Raw genomic sequence first — 24,053 nt, forward strand, 5'->3', positions numbered from 1 at the left:
TGAATGAAATTAATGAAATTATTGAATTGAAACAGGAAAGTTATTGTGTTAAATAGTATAAGTAACAGCAAAGCAATGGGGCATCCTATATAAATCTTTCATTTTTTGACAAGTAAGCATTTTAAAGCCATGTCCATGACCATGTGTTTTCTGCACAATTTGACCAAAATAGTTTGTACACATGATGTATGCAATTGCTTTACATTGTTTACATTCCAGATTCTGTCTTTCTCTCTAATTTAACATTTCTCACTAACGGTTCTCACTCGCAATCTACAGTACCTGCTTAGTGCTTCCACATGAGTGAAAAAAACAAAATTGGGTCACTTGAACATGCGGTGTTAATTCGGCCTGAGAGAGCAAGTCTGCAGCCACACCCTATTGTAGTTTTGGCAAACACAAATTGTGCCAGATTAAACAACATGTCCCATTGCCATGTATGGTAAGGCTTTGGGTGATTTGATTTTTCCATATATAGCAATGTAATGAGTAATCTGATTGGGCAAAGAGACATTGTTGCATTGCTTCCAATATATAAATAATATGGACTTCCTTTATTAAACAAGAGTGTGTGATATAGCATTTTGATTGCACGATCATCCTCCTAGAGCCCAGCACTGCTTGGGGACATTGCAAAAAATTAGGTATTAAATATAAAATATGCTTTTTTTATTTATTTTATTTTTTACTTCGACAACCACTCAACATCATTTGTGACTTTGTTTAAAACAGGGTTTGGGAGTTAGGAGATTTAGCAGTCATGGACTCAAGAACAGTGTTTGTTTTATTATGAATGCTGCTGTCTTACACGTCTACTGGAATCAAACTAGATGGAAATGGTTACAGTGACATTGTCATTGCAATCAGTTCGGACGTTCCAGAGGACTACATGCTTATTGATAAAATCAAGGTAAATATGATCTAAAATAATAAAAGAATAGGTCTAAATGAATATTTGTTTGATTTATATAGGTTTTTTTCCTGTATTTGGGATTTGCACTGTGCATTTCATTGTGTTTTAAGGTTGTCCTAGTTTAGATTACTTTCTTTCTTTCTTTCTTTTTTTCTTTCTTTCTTTCTCTATCTCTTTCTAAACAGTTATGTGCTTCTATTGCCTTAACGGTTGAAAATTATTAGATTAACTTAAAATTTCATAAAATAAAATACTGTGAAAAAAAAAAGAAAAAGATAAAAAAAAATATATATATATATATATATATTATATTTCATTCATTTTGTTTTTCGGCTTAGTCCCTTATTAATCAGGGGTCGCCAAAGCAGAATGAAATGAACCGCTTACTTATCCAGCATATGTTTTATGCAATGGATGCCCTTCCAGCTGCAACAAATGACTGGGAAACACCCATACACTCTTATTCACAAACATTCACATACACTTTGGACAATTTAGCTAACCCAATTTACTTATACCGCATGTCTTTGGATTGGGGGGGGGGAACTGGAGTACCAGAAGAAAACCCACGCGAACACAGGCAGAACACGCAAACTCGACACAGAAATGCCAACTAAGGTTACCACTTTTAATACAAAAAAAAGGATGCATACTGCAGCAGGGGCCACATCCCCAATCACCGCCCCAATAGCATGTCGGTGGTGGTAAATCGCAACTTAAAATATGGTTTCAGGAAAGTATGAACACTTGGACATCAAAATAAGTTAAATTGTCTTTTATTGAAATCTGTGAAACAGATGCAGTCAGTCTCTTTCTTTTATAACTCTGCAGCACTGATGTAGCTGATGTTATGTTAAATAGTGTGGTACACCTGAGTTAACTCTGTAAGCTGCTGTAACCTAGAGGAGAGAAGAGAATACTAATGAACCTAATTTTAAAGGGTGGAAGTGTTAACAGATTTTGGCAAAAAATTTTGTCATTATTTGCAGTGACAACTATTCAAACATGAAAACAGCACATAGGCCTAAATAAACTAGCTACAAACATTCGCAAGTAAAGTTTTCAAATAGCACATTTCTAATTTAAAAATATGGAAAGTTGCAATGTACTAGTTTATTTTCTTTACATGGGCATTATGTTGTTTATTATTGCATTAAATGTAATGTTTCATGTGATAAATTAATGCCTTTGTGCCTGAATTAACTTTAACAAACAAATCATAATATTACATTGAAATGTGACCCAGTGTGTGAAAACCAGGCCAAAGCTAATGTTGAGATAAACTTTGATTGTAGTCATTCATTTCACTGTGATTTCAGTTGTTGACATGGTTTTACTCAGTTAATATTAAATACATATATTATTATTATAATTATTATTTTCAGACAGTTCTTTATTTTTATGTAGAAAACATTAATTTATTCACAGCGGATGCCCTTCCAGCCACAACCCATCTCTGGGAAAATGTAGAAAATAGTAAAATACAAAAAAAGAAAAAAAACATGACTCCAGCTAGATTTTCACAGACTGGGTCATTACCATGTTTGCTTCTGGAGAGACTTGGGGTAGAGAAGAACTGCCTGACTACTTTGATTTTTGTGAGCTCTGTCATTGCGGGAATGCTGCTCTCCGGAGGTATGTTGTCGCATGACAGCACCGCTTGAGCCAGAAAACGCTCTCCAATAAGGTATCTGATTCCTTCCACTCATTGCGGTACTTTTGCAGTCTCTTGCGTTTAAACTCTGATGCCATTACTCTCTGTCAAGACTCGACAGACTCTGCTTAAAAAAACTGCCCTCCTCACTGGACAAAGACCAATCAAACTAATGATGACATCAAGTATTACCCAATCAAAAGTAGGAAATGAGGCATCTTAATGAAATGTGTGTGCATGAAAAGCTACATGATAAAAATGATAAAAATCGAATGATAAAACTAATGATAAAAAATACGGGACAGAATCTGTCCCATGTTGATTCAAAACGGGATACGCAATTAAATTCTCAAATATGGGACGATTCTGTATTTTAAGGGATGGGTGGCAACCCTAATACCAACTGACCCAGCCAAGGCTCGAACCAGCAACCTGTGAGGTAACAGTGCTGCACCACCACGCCGATTATTTTTCTTTTTTTGTTTTGTTTTGTTAATGATAAATGAGTCTTCCCCATTTTTCATCTTTATTTCAATTGCTGTTTTTAAATTGAAGTTGGTTTTAAAGCACACTTTATATAGAACAGTCCTTCCTAAATAGTAAAACTGGAGCAAGAGCACAAGCATGACCTCACAGAATAATTTAGTGATAAGAACTGGCCATCTAGTGATGGAGCGACATGTTTGGAAAGCTAAATGAACTTAATGAACTAAATCTATAACTTTAAGGGGAAAATAAACACCTCCCTCAGGTCACAGACCATACCTGTCAACATTGGTATGAGAAAATAAGGGATATGCCCTCCATAATAAAAAATTCCCCCGACCCCCTTTAAATAATCCCCAGATTACTAAATATGTTCATTTGGAGTTTCATTGTAAATAAACAGTGAAATCGTCAGTAAAATGTTTTGTTATTATTACTTACAAAAGAAATAAATAAATAGGATACATCAGCAGCAAATAAATTAGCAAACATTCATTCATTTTCTTGTCGGCTTAGTCCTTTTATAAATCTGGGGTCGCCACAGCGGAATGAACCTCCAACTTATTCAGCACATTTTTACGAAGTGGATGCCCTTCCAGCCGCAACCCATCTCTGGGTAACATCCACACACACATTCATACACTATGAACAATTTAGCCTACCTAATTCACCTGTACCGCATGTCTTTGGACTGTGGGGGAAACCGGAGTACCCGGAGAAAACCCAAGAGAACGCAAGGAGAACATGCAAACTCCACACAGAAACGCCAACTGAGTCGAGGTTCGAACCAGCGACCTTCTGGCTGTGAGGTAACAGCACTACCTACTGTGCCACTGCGTCGCCTAAATTAGCAAACAGTTCAGCGTATTAATATGAATAGATATTATAATGAAATAGAATTAAATCTCATTAGCCGTGTCTTCACTGTATAACTTACACATTCTGATAAAAGAGCAACAAATGAATGATTTAGTTAGATTTTTTTTTTTCGTTTGATTACATTAACAGGTGTCGCTTTAAAAATGCACACATCTAACATTGAAATGAAAGCATTCGACTGCTTTCCTAATTGTTTATGCCCATTTAGGACGAAATTACTTGTGTTTGAAAAAAAAAAAAAACTCACCAAGATCAACATGTTTAGATATTATTATTATTAATTATGTTTATATGTCTCTTCAAACATGCACCCAAAACCCAGACTTTTGCTCCGCTTTAAATCATGAGTACAGAATCCGTTTGGGAAACAGCGTCTGTTTATAACTATGGAGTGCGTCAGCTGACAGTCATGCACCTCTATATGACTTTTTTGAGGATTGCATATGAACGGGAGACGACACTTGTAATGAAAAGGAATCATGCCTAAACAAAGCGAAAGAACAGACTCACATTTAAGAGCAAGCCTTGCTGTTAGGCGTTATGGGTTGCGTATAGGGAGGCTCAACTCTTAAATGTTTATTTGCCACTCTTCAGAGAAAGACTGAAATACGGGAAAATACCTTTACGGGATCATAGTGGGATAGAACTGTAAAATACAGGAGAATCCCAGGAAAAACAGGAGGGTTGACAGGTATGTCACCAACAAGATGAAGAAAATACTGATTTATTTGAGAACCTGCATGAATTTTGTTAACACTATTATGATGCCACCTCAGTGATTCCATGTATTAAGGAGCATATTTCATCACTTATAGGATTCTTTAAAAAGTACTTCCCTTAAAACAGTTCCCAATTTGACTGGGTGAGAGAACATTTCAATGTACCATCTCCAACTGGTTTCAGCTCTGCAGAGGAGAACAAGTTCATTGATATTAGCCACATTTCCACTATCGGGCCAGTGCGAGCCAGGGCTTTTATTTGGCCAGGCCGGGCCAATCGCTCGGGAGGTTGAGCAGTGAGGCCAAAATCATGTCGCGTTTCCACTGTCGGGCCAGTAGCTCGCAGCGCGTCACGCAAACACCGCCCCCCAGAACGTCCCCCGAATCAAACATCACAAAACCCGCCCACTTCAACGGGAATCAGGCAGATAAAACACGCCATGGAATTATCACGAAATGAAACCATTAAAATGAAGACAACCGAAACAAACAAATGACCTATTAATGTACAGCAGTACATTGTATGTCTATACGCACAGACCTGTGTATTTTCATTCATTACATTTGTTTACTCACCGACCAACTGTTGGCATTGTGCATCGAGTGCTCTCGCCACTAACGGAGGGACCCAGCACAGTGAGCGCACATATCTATAATATAAAGCCAGAGAAATTCTCCGTTATAACTCGGTATGACATGTATTTTATAACATCCTTGTTTTGATAGATGTCTTGTTAAGTGTTTCAGCACATAAGAGCAAGTAGCCTAAAAAAAAATAGACATATTTGTTGCGCTCAGCAGCTATTCACTAAAGCTCTACTCTTAAAGTTTGATTCATAAATTAGACCACATCATATAAAAACATAAACACTTGTTTGCGGATATAGAACACATTTTGTATTTGCAGTTTTCCCCGATGCGTTTAAAGTGGCGCTGCGCAGGATTGGGTGACAGGAAAAAAAAGAAGGCTAGATTCTGCTTTCTCTTACCCAAAAAATGCTCTGTTTGCACGATTTGATTAATATCATCGTATCCAAATACTTTATAAATAATATTTCAAACCTTCTCTGGTGTTTATTGTTTTTAGAAAATATCTAAAATCTTTTTTTTAGATTAGCCTTAGTAAAATGAAAGTTATATGGCTTTAAAACGAACGGTTTGATTTATGTATTGTATATAGGCTACCTACATTGTTCTAGCTGGCTTTTGTTTATTTTATATTGGTTTATTTATTTAATGTGATTTTATTATGTCCAATATTTGTAATTCTTTAAATTATATTTCAATACACCTTAGGCTATTTTATCAAGATATGACACTATATTGTTTAAAGGCTACGAAAGTGGGAACGTAATTTGTTAAGTTTTATGTCTTTCTGTTGTATTAATATTGTATATTATTATCTCCAAAATAAAAATTTTTTAAAAAGCCGTGCAGCATTAACACAGCTGTAAAGAGAGCGCTCTTTTTCTCGGTCTCACACACACATACAGACAACAACTCTCGAAAACCTTTACTGTCTGCTGTGTCTTTAATATGGTGTAAAGATTATTATGCGTTATTGAAACATCAAGGAGGACACAGCAATATCACTATAAATTAAAACTACTTTATTATTTTATGCAACACCCTTACATTTAAAAGGGAAACATAAAGGTGATCATTCGCAAAAAGACCCCATAAGGCTAGATGTTTTCTTTCCCGTATTTATTTATTTATTTATATATTTGCTTGGGGCATGTATTCATGTGCGATCAGAAAACTGTGCCCGCCTCTCCTTTCACTCCGCCCCGAAGCCCCAGCTGGCCCTCTTTGGCCCAAGGTATTCGGCGGACCGAAAAAGGCCAGCCACTGGCCCCAAGAAAGCCCTGATTAGGCCCCGGAAGTGACAGTGGAAACGCGACTGGCCTTGGCTCGCCCTGGCTTGCTCGCTTTAGGCGCGATAGTGGAAACGCGGCTATTGATGTCTGACTCCATGTTGAGTGTGAGATTCACATGACAGCCGCTGAGTGAATTCTGGCTGAGTGTAGAGAGGCAGTATCTACTCTTAAGGCAAACGGCCATCAGCATTCTTCTTCCTTTTGCAGCACCCTATCTTTGTGAGACTGGCTTCTCTGCTTTTAGTGCACTAGAGACCAAGTACAGATAACAACTAAACATTGAGCAGGAACTGAGAGATAAAATTATATATTGTGCTCCTGAGTTAATGTTGGTGATCAATTTAAATGTATTATTATTTATTAATTATATTTCATTTTATTTTTCAGTTTCAACTGGTCAAAAAATGAGTCAAGTATAAATATTTAAAATTATTATTGCCTGCATATCAGGTAGTTAGCAGAGTTGTATTAAAATGCTACTGTAGTTCTAGTTATCAAGTTGTAGTTATACATGTGTAAATTGTTATTTAGAAAGATTATATCTTTTTATTTTGATTTTTACAGAACATGTTTACTGAAGGATCGTTTCATCTGTATCTAGCATTGGATAAAATGGTTTATTTCAAAGAAGCTACAATACTAGTGCCACCTCACTGGAGTACTAAGGATTTTTCCAGAGCAAGAACAGAGACATTTGAAAAGGTCAATGTTAAGTCATTTTACTTTATGTGTCAAATCTGAATTTTCATTCATTTTATTTACATCAGATAATTCTGTTAATTGCAGGCCAAAATAAGAATCGATAGTCCTCATCCAGCATATGGTGATGAACCGTACACTAACCAGTATGGTGAATGTGGAGCCGAGGGTCAGTATATTCATTTCACACCAAACTTCCTCCGAGATGACAAACTCATCAAGCTTTATGGGTCCAGAGGTAAACATGTATCATCATCCTTCAACTGTTTAACCTGTATTATGCTTTTATTATTAGTGAGGAAAATTAATTGTTTGCAGGAAAGGTCTTGGTGCATGAATGGGCTCATCTGAGATGGGGCGTATATGATGAATATAGTGAAAAAACTCCATTCTACCGCTCTGCCAATGGCAAAATTGAAGTCACAAGGTCAGGAATGTTGACACACACAAAAAAAAGGATGTTACGAAAGATCTCTTGTCTCTGTACAAAATATTACTGTGACTGCTTTTTGCTTTAGGTGTAGCAAAAGCATTAAAGGTCTGCTTCGAGATGTTAGCACTGAACCTTTTCAACTGTGCCACAATGATTCACAAACTTTACTACCGACTGATCGGTGCAGTTTTTTCCCCAACAAATTTCAAAGCACAGACAGCTCCATGATGTCTTTGCCAAGCCTGGATTCTGTAAATACAAATTTTCACAATTTTCACACATGCAAGATGTTCTTTAATCATTTGCAGTGCTTATGTTCAGCATAATAAATTAAATGAAAATAAAATAAGGGTAATGATTAAAAATTTTTCTATTTCAGGTGATCACATTTTGTCGTGAAAGCGAGCACAATTATGAAGCCCCAAACTTACAAAATGCGAAATGCAGCAACAAAGCGACTTGGACCGTAATATTTGAGGATTCTGTCGATAAAGATGAACTTCGTTTTCTAAAACCATTGGCGTCGACTCCACCAGCGCCAACTTTTAAAGTTGTGCAACGGATGCAACGAGCTGTTTGTCTGGTCCTTGATACGTCACGAAGCATGATATATGCAAGCATTATATTCATTTGAAAACAGATATGCTTTTCACATTTAAAATTGTTAACACTAGATTATCTAAACACCTTGATTTACATTTCACACTGTTTTTACCATGTTAATCATTATCTTAGGATGAATTTCTTTTTTTTTCTTTTTGCTGTTTTTATTGTTTTAATTATTACAAATTACCCAATTCAATTCAAATGACATTTTATAAAATATTTTTTATAAGTTGTAAATAAAATGGTCAGTGTTAATTAGTTAAAAAACTAAAAATTATTGTTTCTATTAATAGCATGGAATTTTTTTACAAATTTGTTTTTATTATTTATTATAATTTGTCATTTTTATTTTTTTTATCAATTGCTTATATTCTTTAAACTTAGGACACAATTAATTTAGCATTTAAGACATTTTACACCATATGCTCCAATTTAGCATTGTTCTCGCTCATAAACAGTAAAAAGTTAAATAATCTACCCAATAACCCTTACTCAGAATTTGAACTCTGCATTTATCCTTCCATTTTATTGCACACACATGTGCATGAAGTGAGTGAACATATACAGCAGTATGTAACATTTTGTTATGGAAGCAGGGAAGAAACTGAGGCTTATGTCACCTCAGTAGTGGGTATTATTGGTGGAAGAGAGCACTATTCCAACTCTTTGACCGTTAGGCCACAGCTGCCCATGGAAACACACCTTTACATGGAATTACTCAGTATTTAAAATATCAATAACCTGGGATTAAGCTCAGTGTGAAAAAAACAAAATGGTTACTATATAACCCTCATTTCAAAATGTTATGTGGAAAACTTCCACTATGAGGTTTTCACCAGAAAGCTAATCATCTGAAGAGAAATAAAAATGGGCAAACAAAATGCCAATGAATTGGCAGTGCCAGCACACGCAGCTGGCAGCAATCACAATCAATTGTGTTTAAGAATGCCAGCCACGCATCATAAAGCACCTTTTCTAGCTGAAGTACAGCTGTCAGCTAAGGTGCAATCACTGTGGTGAAGGAACATAGCAATAACAGGATGTTACTGTAGCTTTTTCAATGAATAAAATAAAAACAGTTACTGTGCATCTAAATACAGTACTGCAAATGACCGTGGAAAACTCCACACACACTTTTGCAGGTAAAACTTGTTGTCAAATACATTCTTATACAACATTTTAAAGAAGACTGGGTGACCATACTACCTTGGTTTTCAACAAAGGCTGCACAAGAGCTCATTTGATAGCACATATTCCTGTCATTACATCTCTGATGACCTGGAAGTGCTTCGACATCAGTGAGTAATAAATCTTCATATTATCATGCATACAGAAATTCTGTAAGCCTGTATTTCAAGAGTTCGCCCTTAGCTGATGATTGATTATGGAGCTTGTTTGGAATGTCCCGGGAGAGAGCCCTGAACTTGTGAGATCCTCGAGCCCGGGCCTGCTTGATAATGTTGGAAGTAGGTTAATGTTATTAAGTGTCTAAGCTGTCAATTTAGATTTGTCAATTTACTTATGTTACATGTTTTTGGTCTGTGGAAGGAAACCGGAGAGCCCGGTGAAAACCCACGCACACACGAGGAGAACATGCAAACTCTGCACAAAAATGCCGCCCTGGCCAGGAAGTGTCCGAGCTGGTGTCATTCTTGCTGTGCGGCCGTGGTGCTAACCACTAGGCCTCCGTGCTGCCCTGACAAGGAAATGGGGGGAGTAGGGGTGGAAGGGGGGATTCTTTAAGACGAAGATGGCTGAAGTAAGACACTCTGGTTATTTATAGTGGTTAAGGAGTCGTCTGATTGTTAAATCAGTGTTAGCTAATGTGGACCAGGTGCTATCAATCATAAGCACGTGCTCCTCTCTAAAATTAGTTTATCAATAAACTTCACTTCAAGGGTCCACCCCTTAGCTGATGATTGATTATGGACAGGCTACTGCGGTAGGCTAAGCGGGGATAACTCCCGCTGAAGTCAGTTTAGGGGTGCAGTGAAGACTCCAGCGGGGAGGGGCTGTAAACTCCTGCAGGAGTCGAGCTCAGGAAAAACTCCTGCGGGATTCAGAGCTGGTGAGTGAGGGCCTATGAAATTAAGCTTTGAAGGCTTTTGCTAGAAGAAAGAAAAGGTGGCGAAGAGACTTGGAGGTTAAAAAGAAAAAAGGGGGAAGCAGTGAAGCGAAGGGACTTATAGCTGTAGGGAAGCGAGTCCTTGTTGCTGAGAGGGAGAAGCGGAGTACTTCTATGCTTTAAGGAAGCAGAGCATTACGCTAGAAATAAGAGAAGCGGAATACTACAACGCTAAAAGGAAGCAAAGCATCGACGCTAGAAGGAAGAAAAAGCAGAGTACTACAATGCTAAAGGAAGCGGAGCATTGACGCAGGAAGGAAGAAAAAGCGGAGTACTTCAACGCTAAAGAAAGCGGAGCATCGACGCTAGAAAGAAAAATCGAAGTACTTCAACGCTAAAGGAAGCGGAGCATCAACGCTAAAAGGAAGAAAGTTTTTTTTTCTCTCTGTCTAAGGGCCAATATGTTGCTTAAGTCAGAAAGTAGGGAAGGAATAAATGCTGGAAGGAAAAAGAAAGTGGAGGAACCCGGCAAAGAAAGTGGAGCTTCCTGTGCTGGAGTAAGGAGGGAGGAGGGGCGGAAGACTCAACACTTAAAGGAAGTGAAGCACTCAACGCTAGAAAGGAAAGAGCGGAAGACTTCGACGCTAGGAGGAAGCGGAGCACTCTACGCTGAAGGAAGAAAAGGAGCAGAAGACTTCAACGCTTAAAGGTGCGAAGCACTCAATGCTGAAGGAAGAAAAGGGAGCGGAAGACTTTAACGCTAAAAGAAAACGGAGCACGCGACGCTGAAGGAATAAAGAGTTGGCTATTGGCCGGGCGGGGGTATTACTCCTGCGGGGGTAGGCTGCGTGGCACTCCTGCGGGAGTGAGCTGTGGGGCCAGTGTCCTGCAAGTATCGGGAAAGGGGACGGGGCAGTGAAGACTCCTGCAGTAGGATTAAGTATGGTGGCTGCTAAATGGAAAGTGTTATAATGATGGTACTAGAGAGGGTTTACAGAAGCAAAGGTGGAACCAGTCCAGAGTGTGAGAGGTTTAGGCTGCTGCAGAGGTGCGATAGAATTAAGTGGGGCAGAAGAGAATTTAAACTTAGCGGAGCATCACTACAGTTGCAGAGGTGCAATGGAAGTCGATAATAATAACAGGTAAATATGCTTCCGCTGAGGCGTTTGAACTGCTGTTGCAGTGCTGAGGAGTGTGTCTGAAGTGATGTGTTAAATAGGTGTGTATGTGAGCTCAGGCAGAGCGTCACTGCTGCCGCAGTGGTGCAGAGGGAAAAGAAGTTGCTCCCGCGGGATGTTAAATGCTGTCATTAGTGATATGTAGATATGAATGTGAATAAGGGCTCAGCTAGAGCGTCACTGCAGTTGCGGTGGTGCTATGGGTGAGTGTAGGTCTGCGGAGCATCTCTGCTGCAGAGGTGCTATGGGTCAGAATGGAGGCAATGTGCAGTCCCGCAGAAGCATTTACTGCTGTATGAGTGTGGGGGAGTGTGACAATAGTGGTATTTGGAAATGTAAGTGTATCTGAGCTCGTTTAGAGCGCTGTTGCTGCAGCAATTGAAACTCTGAGCAACCCCTAAGTGGGTCTGTGGTGAATGAGAGTGAATAGAAGTATGGGATAGTTTGAATTAGGAAGGAAAGTGTAGGGAAGAAAAGGGGGAGGGTAGTGGAGGAGCTCCTAGTTAATAGGAGGGGGAATAGGGGGAAATAGCAGAGTCATACTTGTTCCTAGAAATGCGTGTGGGTGGAGGTCGGCTGGAGAAGATCGGCTGGGCTTCCTCGAGTCGGTATTGCTCTCCTGTTATGTAAGAATGCTTAGAGGGTTTGGTAAGGGTGTGTGTTGTGTAAAGGGGGGAGGAGGATGTGCTTTGCGAAATTGATCTGTTTTGCTTTACTTAATAAGAAGATTAGATCAGATATGGTGGGGTGGATTGTGAGACTGAAATTTAAAATTAGTTCAGAACATCTCAAAACTAAAAAAAGTTAGTGTGAACATGGCATCGGGGTGTGGGCTGTGTGAGTGGAAATGTATCCTTTGTGTAGAGCACAGGTGTCAAACTCAGTTCCAAAAGGGCCGCAGCCCTGCATAGTTTAGTTCCAACCCTAATTAAGCACACCTAATCAAACTAATTGAGTCCTTCAGGCTTGTTTGAAACATACAGGTAAGTGTGTTGGAGCAGGGTTGGAACTAAACTGTGCAGGGCTGCGGCCCTTCAGGAATTGAGTTTGACACCCCTGGTGTAGAGTGTGAATGTATTTGGAATGGATGTGGAGTGTTATAGGTTGGAAATGAATATGAATATGAAAATGAATAACATTTTGTTGGAATCTTAACTTAACTAAAATCACAAGCTATCTGGCCAATTTTTTCTTAAAGACTTTGCAACAGAGTCAAGAGAGAGGGCTGGAGCATCTCCAGTTTTTTAGAGCTCATTGGATGGTTTTTTGATCAAATCACTATTGTTAAATTACTGGAAATGCTGCACTGCTGAACGCATTCCAGCAAACAAGCTGTTAATTGTTACAGATCTGTAGACAGGCAGGAAGCTTGAGAGGTAAGTATCTTTGTTAAAATCATACTGTTCACGCTAGTCTCATTATTCAAGAGATTTATAAATGTTTGGTCTAAATATTTGGTGTAATTATTTTACTCAGCTTCCCTTTAAAGTATGCATGCTATTTACATTACCACAGGTGCACTGCTAGGAGAACGGTGAGGGTTCAGTTTCATTGCAATAGCTTGGGAGTTTTGCTGTGATCTTGCTGGACAATTGGAGACACAGCAGATGCGTTGTGTGAGGCACTTTGGAGTGGAAGGTTTTGATGTTGTTGTTGAAGTTGTTTTTGAAATTGTTGGAGTCATAGTTGTTTTTGAAGTAGTAGTAGTAGTTGTTGTTACAGCTGCTGCTGTAGCTTGTAAGTTAACTGCTGATGGTGTCGCGGAGCAGAGCGGTCTTCAAGATGAAGATGGCTGAACTAAGACACTCTGGTTATTTATAGTGGTTAAGAAGTCGTCTGATTGGTAAATCAGTGTTATCTAATGTGGACCAGGTGCTGTCAATCATAAGCACGTGCTCCTCTTAATTTAGTTTATCAATAAACTTCACTTAATGTTAGTTTGTAATTAGCAGCAACTGCTTTAAAAACTGAGTATTTAAATTATTCTCAACGTTTTAGTGATGCTGTGCACAGTAACTTTGTGATGATTTAATTTGAGGAAATGTCACTGGAGAGGAGCCGAGCTAATCACAGACAAATTAAGTGAATTGTTTTCTACTTCTTATAGCATTAACGTCATAGTTCTGATTTGTTTGTAGTCAACGTTTGCGTTAGGTGTAGATGTGTTTGGAAACAACTTGTAAAAATGTTATGATATTTTGACAATTTGAATGAAATGTCTTAATAAAAGATTTGTTTGTCTCGCTGAACGAGACTCAAAGGTCAGTAATAAGATCTGAACTTGCCATCACTACTGCATATTCATTCATTCATTCATTTATTTTTGGCTAAGTCCCTTTATTAATCCGCGGTCGCCACAGTGGAATGAACAGCCAATTTATCCAGCATGTGTTATATGTTTTTAAATGTTTAGTGATTACTTGGTTTTATGCAAACCAAATGTCAGTAACTTTTCGTTAGAATCTTCCAGAACAATGCTCTTGGATCTGTCCAGGGGTGACAGGGGGAGGGGGGAGAGGGCAGTGGTTAGGACTATTCTAAGGGCCCACGTAGTTTTGGTGACACAAAAAGATATTATTAGCGGCCCAAAAGATTAACCTGACCAACGCCTCGTTTGAATGATTGAATTTTTGAATCTCATTAGGACATAATGTTGCGCCATCTGCTGTTGTTACAGTGTCATTTGTTTAGCCAGTGTTTGGCCCAAACAAGCTAAGGTTCTAGCACACTTAGCAAAAAAAACTAAATTTTAAGCTGAACTTAATTTTCATTAATAACTTGTATTTACATTAATGCTGATCAAACTATTTTAATTGTAGTATTGTACATTTACATTTAGTAATATAGTAGATACTTTTGTCCAAAACAATTACAAATGAGGTTTAGCTATTCAACGTGAAGAGGCAATAAGTGATACTTTAATAAGAGAACTGTTAGTCCTCAGAGAAATAAAAGCTAGAGTAAGGATTAGGGGCGGTGATCAACTGCGGTGTGCTCGATGCTGCTGCTTAGCCATTGGAACCGACAGGGCGGCGGAGCAGAATTTGGAGCTGCAGACGAGCACCGTCAGTGAGGAGCAGCCGACGTGGATGGGTCAGTGGGGAGAACGGTTTTGAGAGCCGACCTGTAGATTACTTTCCCTATCGCACTTGACTGCTCTTTCACCGTGGCGAATTCCTGGGTGAACTCACCCACGGTATCGCCGAGCAGGCCAGCCTGGGACATGAGTGCATTAAGAAAGCGAATTTTGTCGAGGTCAAGCATATCTGCCAGGTTTAGCCAGAGGTGGCGTTCCTGGACCACTAGTGTGGCCATCGTCCTTCCCAGGGCACTTACAGACGTCTTTGTGGTTCTCAGAGCATAGTCGGTTGCTGTGCATAGTGCATTAAACCTGGGTCGGATCTTTGGACAGGAGCTAAGGCTGACCATGCCAGGAAGAGGCACCATACAGGCAAGACTGACCACAACAGCATGCTTGACCTAGGGAATTGCCTCGCATCCCTTGGCTGCTCTGTGATTGCTGCCAGCTGCATGCGCTGGTGCTTTCAATTCATTGGCATTTCATTTGGCAAAATCCTCATAGTGGAAGTTTTCCACATACAGTAGCCTTAAAGTTCCCCTCCCACTGGGGAAAATAGAGATTTATCCCTTATTAAAACGTTCAGTACTCTGTTTAATCATTTTGAAATGCCACGATGCATAAAATTACCAAGACTTTTCAATTTGCATCAATTTTCTAGGGCTCTCGTCTTGTTCGACTACAGCAGGCTGCTGATTATTTCATTCGGAACATCATTGAGGATCAATCCAGTGTCGGAATTGTGACCTTTAATACTGATGCTTCTCTTCTCAGCACCTTGACTACCATTGATAATGAGTCCACACGAGTAAATCTTGTCAATTTGTTGCCAAAAAAAACAGAAGGTTGGACATACATGTGTAAAGGCCTTAATCTAGGCTTAAAGGTACTACAATAATTAAACAAGCAAGCTTCCATGTAATTTAGCAAGTTTATAATGTCTGATTGTTTGTTAAATGCCAGTGTTCCTTGTCTTCAAGGTACTCAAAATGGACGATCAAGGTGTATTAGGAGATGAAATCATTTTTTTGACAGATGGTGAAGCAACAGACAACATTAGTTATTGTGTTCCAGCTGCGATAAACAGTGGTGCCATTATACACACAATAGCTTTGGGTGATAAAGCAGATAAAGCACTGAGAGAAATGGCAGATAAAACTGGTGAGTAAATGAATAGTACTTCAGCATTTGTATTGCTGAGTGATTCTGTATTTATATGTGGATGTTACCCCTAAAACCTAAAGCTGCATACAGCAGATGTGACTGTGGACGTCTTAGCCTAGAAAGTGAGATATTTTTTTATAATTTATTTTTATATTACAAATTATAATGTCATAATTAGAGGATATTTGCAAGCAGAAATTGGCACTGAACAAAAAACTTTAACTTTAAAGGCTCCTACACACCGGGACGCTTTTTTGTTTTTGTTTTTTTGTTTTTTTTTTTGCGTTTCTCGTCAGCGTTTTACAAGACCTTTTTCCATATTCAAACCCAAGTGATTTTCACTGCCGTCAAGCAGAAGAGTATGCAAAATCACTCCATGACGTTAGATGGTGCTACACAACTTTTAGCGTCTCACACCCGCTTATAACACAGAAGAAGAGGAAGAGAGAAAGGTCACGCACTTGTTGTAAAAGTTACTAGTGACTTGAACAAGCATAGACGGTTCAAGTAGCAGCTCCAGCTCTAGCGATGAAGAAATGATTATTGTTCACCAGAGTAATAAGCAGCTCCACGTTTATATCACCTCTGGGTATCTTCTCCAATGTTCAATCACATTGACAGTTTTGCGGTTGTGCGCCTCCAAGTGCTGTTTACTGTAACTTCAGCAGCTCCATGCACGTGAACAAAAATGCCAATCTGATTGGTAGAGAAGATTTAGATGCGGTGCGTTAAAAAAAAAAAAAACGAGCATGAGGCGTTTTTTTAATGATGCTTTTGCGCATGGCGTTTTGTGTGTTGGTGTGCACGATCACATTGACGCCCTTTATTTTGTCACGAGGCGTTAAACGTCAATGGAAAACGTGGGCAAAAAACCTCTCAGTATGCACGGGCCTTAACATCTCTGATTGGTCATTGTGTCCAAGACATAAAGATAGACTCTTAACAATTAAAAATGAAACAAAAAGTTATAGGGTGGGGATTGCTTAAACTTACAGATGAAAACATGACCATGGATTAGTCTAGTTTGATTCACTAACAAATTCTTTTAATAATGTCTGATAGGGAATCATTTCAAAAGCTCACCGATACCAATTTCTTATGTGTTCTGTGTTGGTATTAGGGGGGAAATTTATCACAGCCAGCGATAATGTTCTCTCTAATCAGCTACTGAATGGATTTTCTTCACTAACAATGCCAACAGGGAACCAAACAAAAGATCCAGTTCAGGTGTGACAAATGCATGTCATTACATTAAGAAAATACCATGATGAATATTCCAATATATATACATGTCTTTTAACCTTGTATGTGGTACTCCTTTAGATAGAAAGTGTGGGGAAAAAAACATCTGACTGGTTCAATGGGACAGTATCCGTGGATCAGACTGTTGGTTCCAAAACCAGCTTTACAATAACCTATGAAGCCAGTTTTCCTCACGCTTCCATACAGTCCCCAAATGGTTCAATCTTCAATCAAACACAAATGCATCATGAAGAATCAGCAAAAACAGTCACTCTAAAAATTCCAGGAATTGCACAGGTAGGACAACTGTTAACTTCCAAACCCATTTTTTTCCTAAATCAAATAATTCTGTTGTGTTTTGGTAGCCTGGGGACTGGAAGTACAGTATCTTAAGTCCAAGACACCAGGTTCTGACTGTAACAGCAACGAGTTCTGCGGCGCATGCAAATGTTCCTCCCATCATTGTCAAAGCCCAAATGAACCAACAGTTCAGCGATGGCAGTAAAGCTATGATAGTGTTTGCTGAGGTTAATCAGAACTACAAGCCAGTCATAAATGCTCATGTGTTTGCTACAGTGGAGTCTGAGTTTGGGTCTGCACAAACATTTCAACTCCTGGACAATGGAACAGGTAATTTATTCTCTATAAAATAGACATTTAGCAACAGCAAAAATCTTCAAATGTAGACCTATTGTGAGCTTTGAGGTTAATTAATTGTTACACTTTTTGTTATACCTACCAGTTCAAATCAATTTCACTTATTTTTAAAAATAACAATGTTTAACCAAGGTAGGAGCATGGCCAAGAGCCATGGAAAAAATGGTGAGGCTGGTGGCATGAGCACTGGTGAGCATCCCCTGGGTGCCACACCAGTTTTGAGTCCACCATAGGAGCTCTGGAAGGATACAATTGGGAGTGACAAAGGAAGATGAGAGAAGACCAGGCCTGGATGCCATGTTTGTGTGTTCGTCTGTTAAAAAATGTTGGTTCAAACATGTAAAACATCCGTCCTTCCTCCTTCTTCTGGTGCTGAAACTCAGGAGAAGGAGGGACACACTTTACAGATGCCCTAGCTTATGGGAAGACAAAAAGCAGTGCCGTCAGCCTGACAAAGTGTCCAGAAGGTAACTGGAGTGGTTGAGATACCCATCGGTCTGGCACAGGCACACAGCATGTGTCAGGGCAGCAACCATCCAGGAAGTTCTGGTGAATTGTTCCTGTCTGCCATGCATCAACTTGCATTGGGCATAGGAGGGCACAGGAGGAGAAGGGACTTACCGCTTAACAAACCAGTTAAGGAAACCACTGGCCGGCAGTACTGGGCAGTACACATTGACGTTGTTGATTTTTCAGCATGTTTGGGCAATAATTCATGAGAAACAGTTGGTTTGAACCAATCAGAGCGCTCTATTGTGAATGATATTAAACTTCATGACTATGCCTGGGACTTTATTGACTCTTTTTAGTTAAGTGTGTTCAGAGACGCACCTACCAAGTTTCACAATTAAACCCGATAGAAGAGGAAGAATAGTTCAGAGACATGGGTTGTCTGTGCAAAAACTAAAGTGTTGTTTCTATTTCCCTGCAATGCGAGTACAGCTCACATGTAGAAGTTGGCTTAGGCCCAGTTTACACTGATGCGTTTTAGTTTTAAAAAGATATTTTAGAATGAAAAAGATCTACATTCACACTGGTGCTATGCCTAGCATTTCTGAAAATCTCTTTGTCTCATATACACATATGACAGTTGCTTCAATGTATTTAGACGTCTGAGCTCCAAGCTGTCATCGAGAGCTTTGCTCGCACTTGCTCCATGGTCCATTTCGGACCTCATCTTTCTATAGTTGTTAAACGAGCAAAATAATCCATCTTGTGTTTGTCTTACGCCTCTGTTTTTTGAAACTATTAGACTACTTGTTCCCCGGTAACATATTTTTTTTCAGGTAACTTGCCTTTATTTTTTATATAGTAATAACTTACAGTACTTTATACTTTTATAATGGCCATTACTGATTATTAAAACTGATATTCAGCAAAATGCTATTTTGTATTTTACAATGCATTTTCTCTTATAATCTTTATTGTATGCATATAGCCCAACATTAAGCACTTATTGCCAAAAGCACACAGTTAAGCCTTGTTTTAAGAATGTTTTAAATTAAAACGAAAAGAGGTTCTTTAAACGCTTTGGCTTGATCACAATGTACACAATGCATTGTCATTTTTGGTATAAGTTAGGTTTTAGTTCGTAATATAAAAATTAATAGAGACTTTAAATCATGTATTTATTTTATTGTTAAGATAGAGAAACGTAGCCAGGGAATGACATTATAAAAATACACTGCCGTTACATTAGAAGGTTTACCTCATGTGCCCTCGTGTCCTCTGGAGTTCATTCTTCTTATCAAATTTAAGAAAGACTTAAGTCTGGCCCTATTAACTTTCACACATGCCTCTAATTTCAGATGTCTTCGTTCCCCTTCGGATGGGGAACTTCAATGATATAAGTGGATTTAATCCACGAATGGGGATTTCGTTTCAGAAAGCCAATTGTCTGAAAGAGTATATAACGGGCCAATGAAATACCAAATGAGTTGGCAGCGTAAGCTTGTGCACGTGTGCCTTATTGCAATTAGCTCGGCATATAAGTACAGGGAAAGCAAGGAAACGCCATCCTTTTCGCTTCAGAGACTGTTACAGCCTTCTGAGAGAGTCGATGAGGGTTCCTCCTGCTGATATCCAGCAATTTCGAGCGAATGAGAGCATTCTCCCGGTCCAGAATGTGTACACGCAGCGGCAGTTGGTTGAGCTGGGGTTATGCGGTGCTCGTGGGCAGTTTATGTCGTCATTTCGATACCATGACTGTTGCGCAGTTAAGATCACGGCTAGCCTTTGCAAAAGTGCGAACCACCCCAGCTGTCCCCTGCACTGCAGCGGGCACTCAGGCAGATCTGAGAGTTCCAGTGGGAGTTAATCCGTCGCCTCCGGGCCCGCGGACCTCCCACTCTTCCAAGCGCTCCATCCAAGCTTCGAGCGGAGGAAGCAATCTGTCTAACCAGATGGTAGCCCTTATGTTCGAAGACACCGGGGACCAGACGTCCACTGCAGCATCGGAGAGTGGGCTTTCATTGTCCTTTGAGAATCCAGGCCCGCTCTCCCACCTCTGGGAGGTGAGCGCTGTCAAAACAGATCCTGAAACGGACATGTTAGCCGTGCTTTCCCGGGCTGCTTCGGCCGTGAGGTTGGGGATGGTTTATCCCCCAGCTCCGTGGCCCGACCGACTAGATGGGTGCTACGTAGAGGACCAGAGAGCTAAGCCTTCGAAGCCCCTCCTCCCCTTCTTGCCGGAGGTGCAGAGTGGGCTCACGCAGTCTTGGAGGACACCTTTTTCTGCCCGTGCTGCATGTCCCTCCGCCCTCACCACTCTTGATGGTGGAGCGGCCAGGGGGTATGTGGCGATTCGTCAGGCAGAGCGAGCGATTGCGGTAAATCTTTGTCCGCGTGGCAGCCGCTGTCACGCCGCTCGGATAACTCCATATGAGACCAATCCAGCATTGGCTTCACGATGGAGTCCCCAGACGTGCATGGCATGCAGGCACACACCGAGTCACTGTTACTGCGCTGTGTCGCCGCACCCTCAGCCCTTGGAACGACCCCTCGTTCCTACAGGCCGGAGTGCCTCTAGTACAGGCGTCCAGTCATGTTGTTGTTTCAACAGATGCTTCCAGCACAGGCTGGGGGGCTGTGTGCTGCGGGCATGCAGCTTCGGGCCTGTGGAAAGGAACCCAGTTGCATTGGCATAAATCGCCTGGAGCTGTTGGCAGTATTCCTGCTTCTCCACCGTTTTTTTTCCGGTGCTGGAGCAGCAGCATGTGCTGGTCAGGATGGACAGCACAGCGGCCGTGGCGTATATCAACCGCATGGGGGGTATTCGCTCTCGCCGCATGTCTCAGCTTCCCCAGCGTCTGCTCCTCTGGAGTCATCCACGGCTGAAATCGCTGCGCGCCATTCACATTCCAGGCAAGCTCAACCGTGCAGCTGATGCGCTCTCACGGCAGCCTTTACGTCCTGGAGAATGGAGACTCCACCCCGAGTCTGTTCAGCTGATATGAGCGCGATGCGGGGAAGCCCAGATCGATCTGTTTGCTTCCCCGAGAACGCTCATTGCCAGTTGTTTTTTTCCCTGACCGAGGGCTCTCTCGGCACGGATGGATTGGTCCACAGCTGGCCTCGGGGCATGCTCAAATATGCGTTTCCCCCAGTAAGCCTGCTCACGCAGTTACTGTGCAAGGTCAGGGCAGACGAGGAACATGTTTTGCTGGTTGCGCCTCTCTGGCCGAACAGGACCTTGTTGTTAGAGCTCTCCCTCCTCGCGACGGCCCTCCCCTGGCAGATCCCTTTGAGAGAGGACCTACTCTCTCAGGGACAGGGCACCATCTGGCACCCTCGCCCCAATCTTTGGAACCTCCACGTGTGGTCCCTAGACGCAAGGAAGACCTAGGTAACCTACCGATTGCGATGGTTAATACCGTCACTCGGGCTAGAGCCCCCTCCTCGAGCGCGCCTATGCCCTGAAGTGGAGTCTATTCACTGAATGGTGTGTCTCTCACTGAGAAGACCCCCGAAAATTGACAGATCAGCGTTGCGCTTTCTTTCCTTCAAGAGAAGCTGGAGAGCAGGCTGTCGCCCTCCACACTCAAGGTTACGTGGCTGTCATCTCCACTCTCATGACGCGGTGGCTGGCAGCACTGTGGTAAGGCATAACCTCATAATCCAGTTCCTCAGAGGCACTAGGAGAATAAATCCACCCCGCCCTCCTCTTATGCCCTCTTAGGATCTCGCACCTCGTTCTCACGAGCCAGTGTCAGATCCCTTCGATCCTCGACTCAGTGTCTTTAAGATTTCTGTTCCTGAAGTCAGCTCTGCTGGTTGCGTTGAAATCGATTAAGAGGGTCGGGGACCTGGAGGCATTTTTCAGTCAGTGACTCTGTGCCTGTAATGAGGGCTGGCTTACTCTCACGTTACCTGAGACCCCGCCCGGGATATGTGACCAAGGTTCCTATCACATCGTTAAAGACCAGGTAGTGAGCCTGCAAATGCTGCCCCCGGAAGAGGCAGACCCAGCCCTTTTCTTACTTTGTTCAGTTCGCACTTTGCGTATTTATCTGGATTTCCCTGGATTTATCTGCACTTCATTGTACCTTCCCATTCCTAGTACATTCCCATTCTCTCTATTTGGTTGCTTCTAGGTCTTCTGGTTACTCTGGATGTTTTTCAGATTTTTTTACCACATTGTATTTGGTGTGTTCATGGGCAGCTTTTTGGTCCTGATGGAATCAGGCGTGAGGCACGTGAGTGAGGAAACAACGCAATTGTGTTTTGTCTGCACTAGTTGTTTTAAGATGGAGTTTAAGTAAAGCGTCTGGTCCATATAGAGAAGAGTGTTTCTACAGGTGATTTGTCAAGCACAGTGTCTTTTCTCTAGACATATAGAGTTATTGTAAGCTGCACAGCAGCTCACAGGAAGTGGGGGCAAGATAGCAACTTGAACTTTATTTTAACTTGAATCTATTTTTTTTACAGGTGCTGATGCTTTTAAAGATGATGGAGTCTATTCTAGATTTTTCACACGGATGAAAAAAGGAAGAAGCAGCTTGAAAATAAGTGTTAAAAATAAAGATGGACAAGCCAGATTTGCTCTTCAAAAGAGAGGTGGTGCACCATACGTACCAGGATATGTGGTGGATGGTAAACCCTGAGACTAAATAAATAAAACAAACATTTCCTCAAACTCGATCCTGCAGAATAATTCAAGTGGTTCCTTTATTTTCAGGTGTACTGGAGCTGAACCAACCAAAGCCTTTAGTTTCTGAGGAACTACTGGAGGTTGGAAGCTTCACCAGAACAGCCACCGGTGAGAGTTTTGAGGTAATGGGCTCAATTACACCAAATTTCCCTCCTAACAAAGTCACAGATCTGAGTGCTGAGATCCAAGAGGATTCTGTGCTTCTCAGCTGGACGGCTCCTGGTGAAGACCTTGACCAAGGGACAGGTAAAGCATACAATTACCATGCCTGTTTAAAAAAAACAAAAAAAAAAAAAACAAGGTTTATAATTTCTTTCACATCTTCATTGTCAAGTTTGATCATGAAAACTATTTTTCATTGTCTTGCATTTGCACTCTTTTTTTCCTCAAGCTGAATCCTATGACATCAGGTGGAGCTTTGACCTAAAAATACTTCAACGAAACTTCAGCGAAGCTCATGCAATGAACACATCTGCCATCTCACCACAGGTGTTTGGATCAGTTGAACAGCACACATTCATTCTCAGTTTACCAATCCAAAATGGCACCACGCTCTTTTTTGCGGTTCAGTCTCAGGATGAACAAAACGCAAAATCTGAAACCTCCAACATTGCTTCAGCATCAAAGATTCTCTCAGGTCCAAAACTGCAGAAAATATCAAACCCAGGCTTGAATTGGAAAGTTTTTGTCTTTTCTTTGTTTGTGGTAACTATGGTCATATGCTTTATTGCTGGTGTAATCACATGGGCAGTGAGACGAAGAAGATCTGCAGTAATCTAATGCAATCTATATCAAATCAGTCTTCATGCTTTATGCTATTTTGACCATAATGCTTCAGAATATTTTGTAAAACAATAACATACCTGTACCACAGAAGGCATTAATTACAACTGCATATCAAATAAATAAAACTGATATATCAAACTGTTTGTATTGGAGTAGGTTTTTGCAGTTACTATATGTAAACATAAGGTGTGTGTGTGTGTGTGGGGGGGGGGGGGGTTATTGTCACGATTTATGCATATTCATCAGCCACAATTCAATAACTGATGAGTGTTGGTTCAGTGTCATTTATCCACTCATTTTCTTTTTGGCTAAGTCCCATTAATCTGGGGTCGCCACAGCGGCATGTGCCGCCAACTTATCCAGCAGATGCCCTTCCAGCTGCAACCCATCACTAGGAAACACCAACACACACTCATTCACACATACACTACGGCCAATTAAGTTTACCCAATTCACCTAAACCA

The 24,053-nt window shown here is 40.8% G+C and overlaps 2 protein-coding genes across 11 annotated transcripts in view; one reads left to right on the forward strand and one right to left on the reverse strand.

The window, feature by feature from the left end:
- The window catches only part of si:ch211-116o3.5, a 135,890-nt gene that overhangs the window by 104,487 nt on the left and 7,350 nt on the right, over positions 1-24,053 (reverse strand). Inside the window, exon 1 of one of the 2 annotated variants that reach the window (XM_087282452.1) lies at positions 3,519-3,828. The exons of the other annotated variant lie outside the window; for it this stretch is intronic. The gene's annotated coding sequence lies outside the window, so the exon portion shown is untranslated. Of the gene's footprint in view, positions 1-3,518; positions 3,829-24,053 lie in introns of those variants that run through there. 2 annotated transcript variants of the gene reach the window in all.
- LOC101886645 (calcium-activated chloride channel regulator 1) lies at positions 430-23,727 on the forward strand. 9 transcript variants are annotated; one of them, NM_001446842.1, is given in 15 exon segments: positions 560-644; positions 733-910; positions 7,096-7,233; positions 7,318-7,468; positions 7,549-7,657; positions 7,749-7,914; positions 8,043-8,276; positions 15,253-15,477; positions 15,572-15,752; positions 16,876-16,982; positions 17,079-17,294; positions 17,363-17,627; positions 22,581-22,745; positions 22,831-23,049; positions 23,195-23,727. In NM_001446842.1, coding segments are annotated over 10 exon segments (2,028 nt in total). In that variant the 5' UTR covers positions 560-644; positions 733-910; positions 7,096-7,233; positions 7,318-7,468; positions 7,549-7,657; positions 7,749-7,887; the 3' UTR covers positions 23,584-23,727.

This window comes from Danio rerio, chromosome 15 (genome assembly GCF_052040795.2).
Source record: "Danio rerio strain M-AB ecotype USA chromosome 15, GRCz13ab, whole genome shotgun sequence".
In the NCBI taxonomy this organism is placed as follows: domain Eukaryota; kingdom Metazoa; phylum Chordata; class Actinopteri; order Cypriniformes; family Danionidae; genus Danio; species Danio rerio.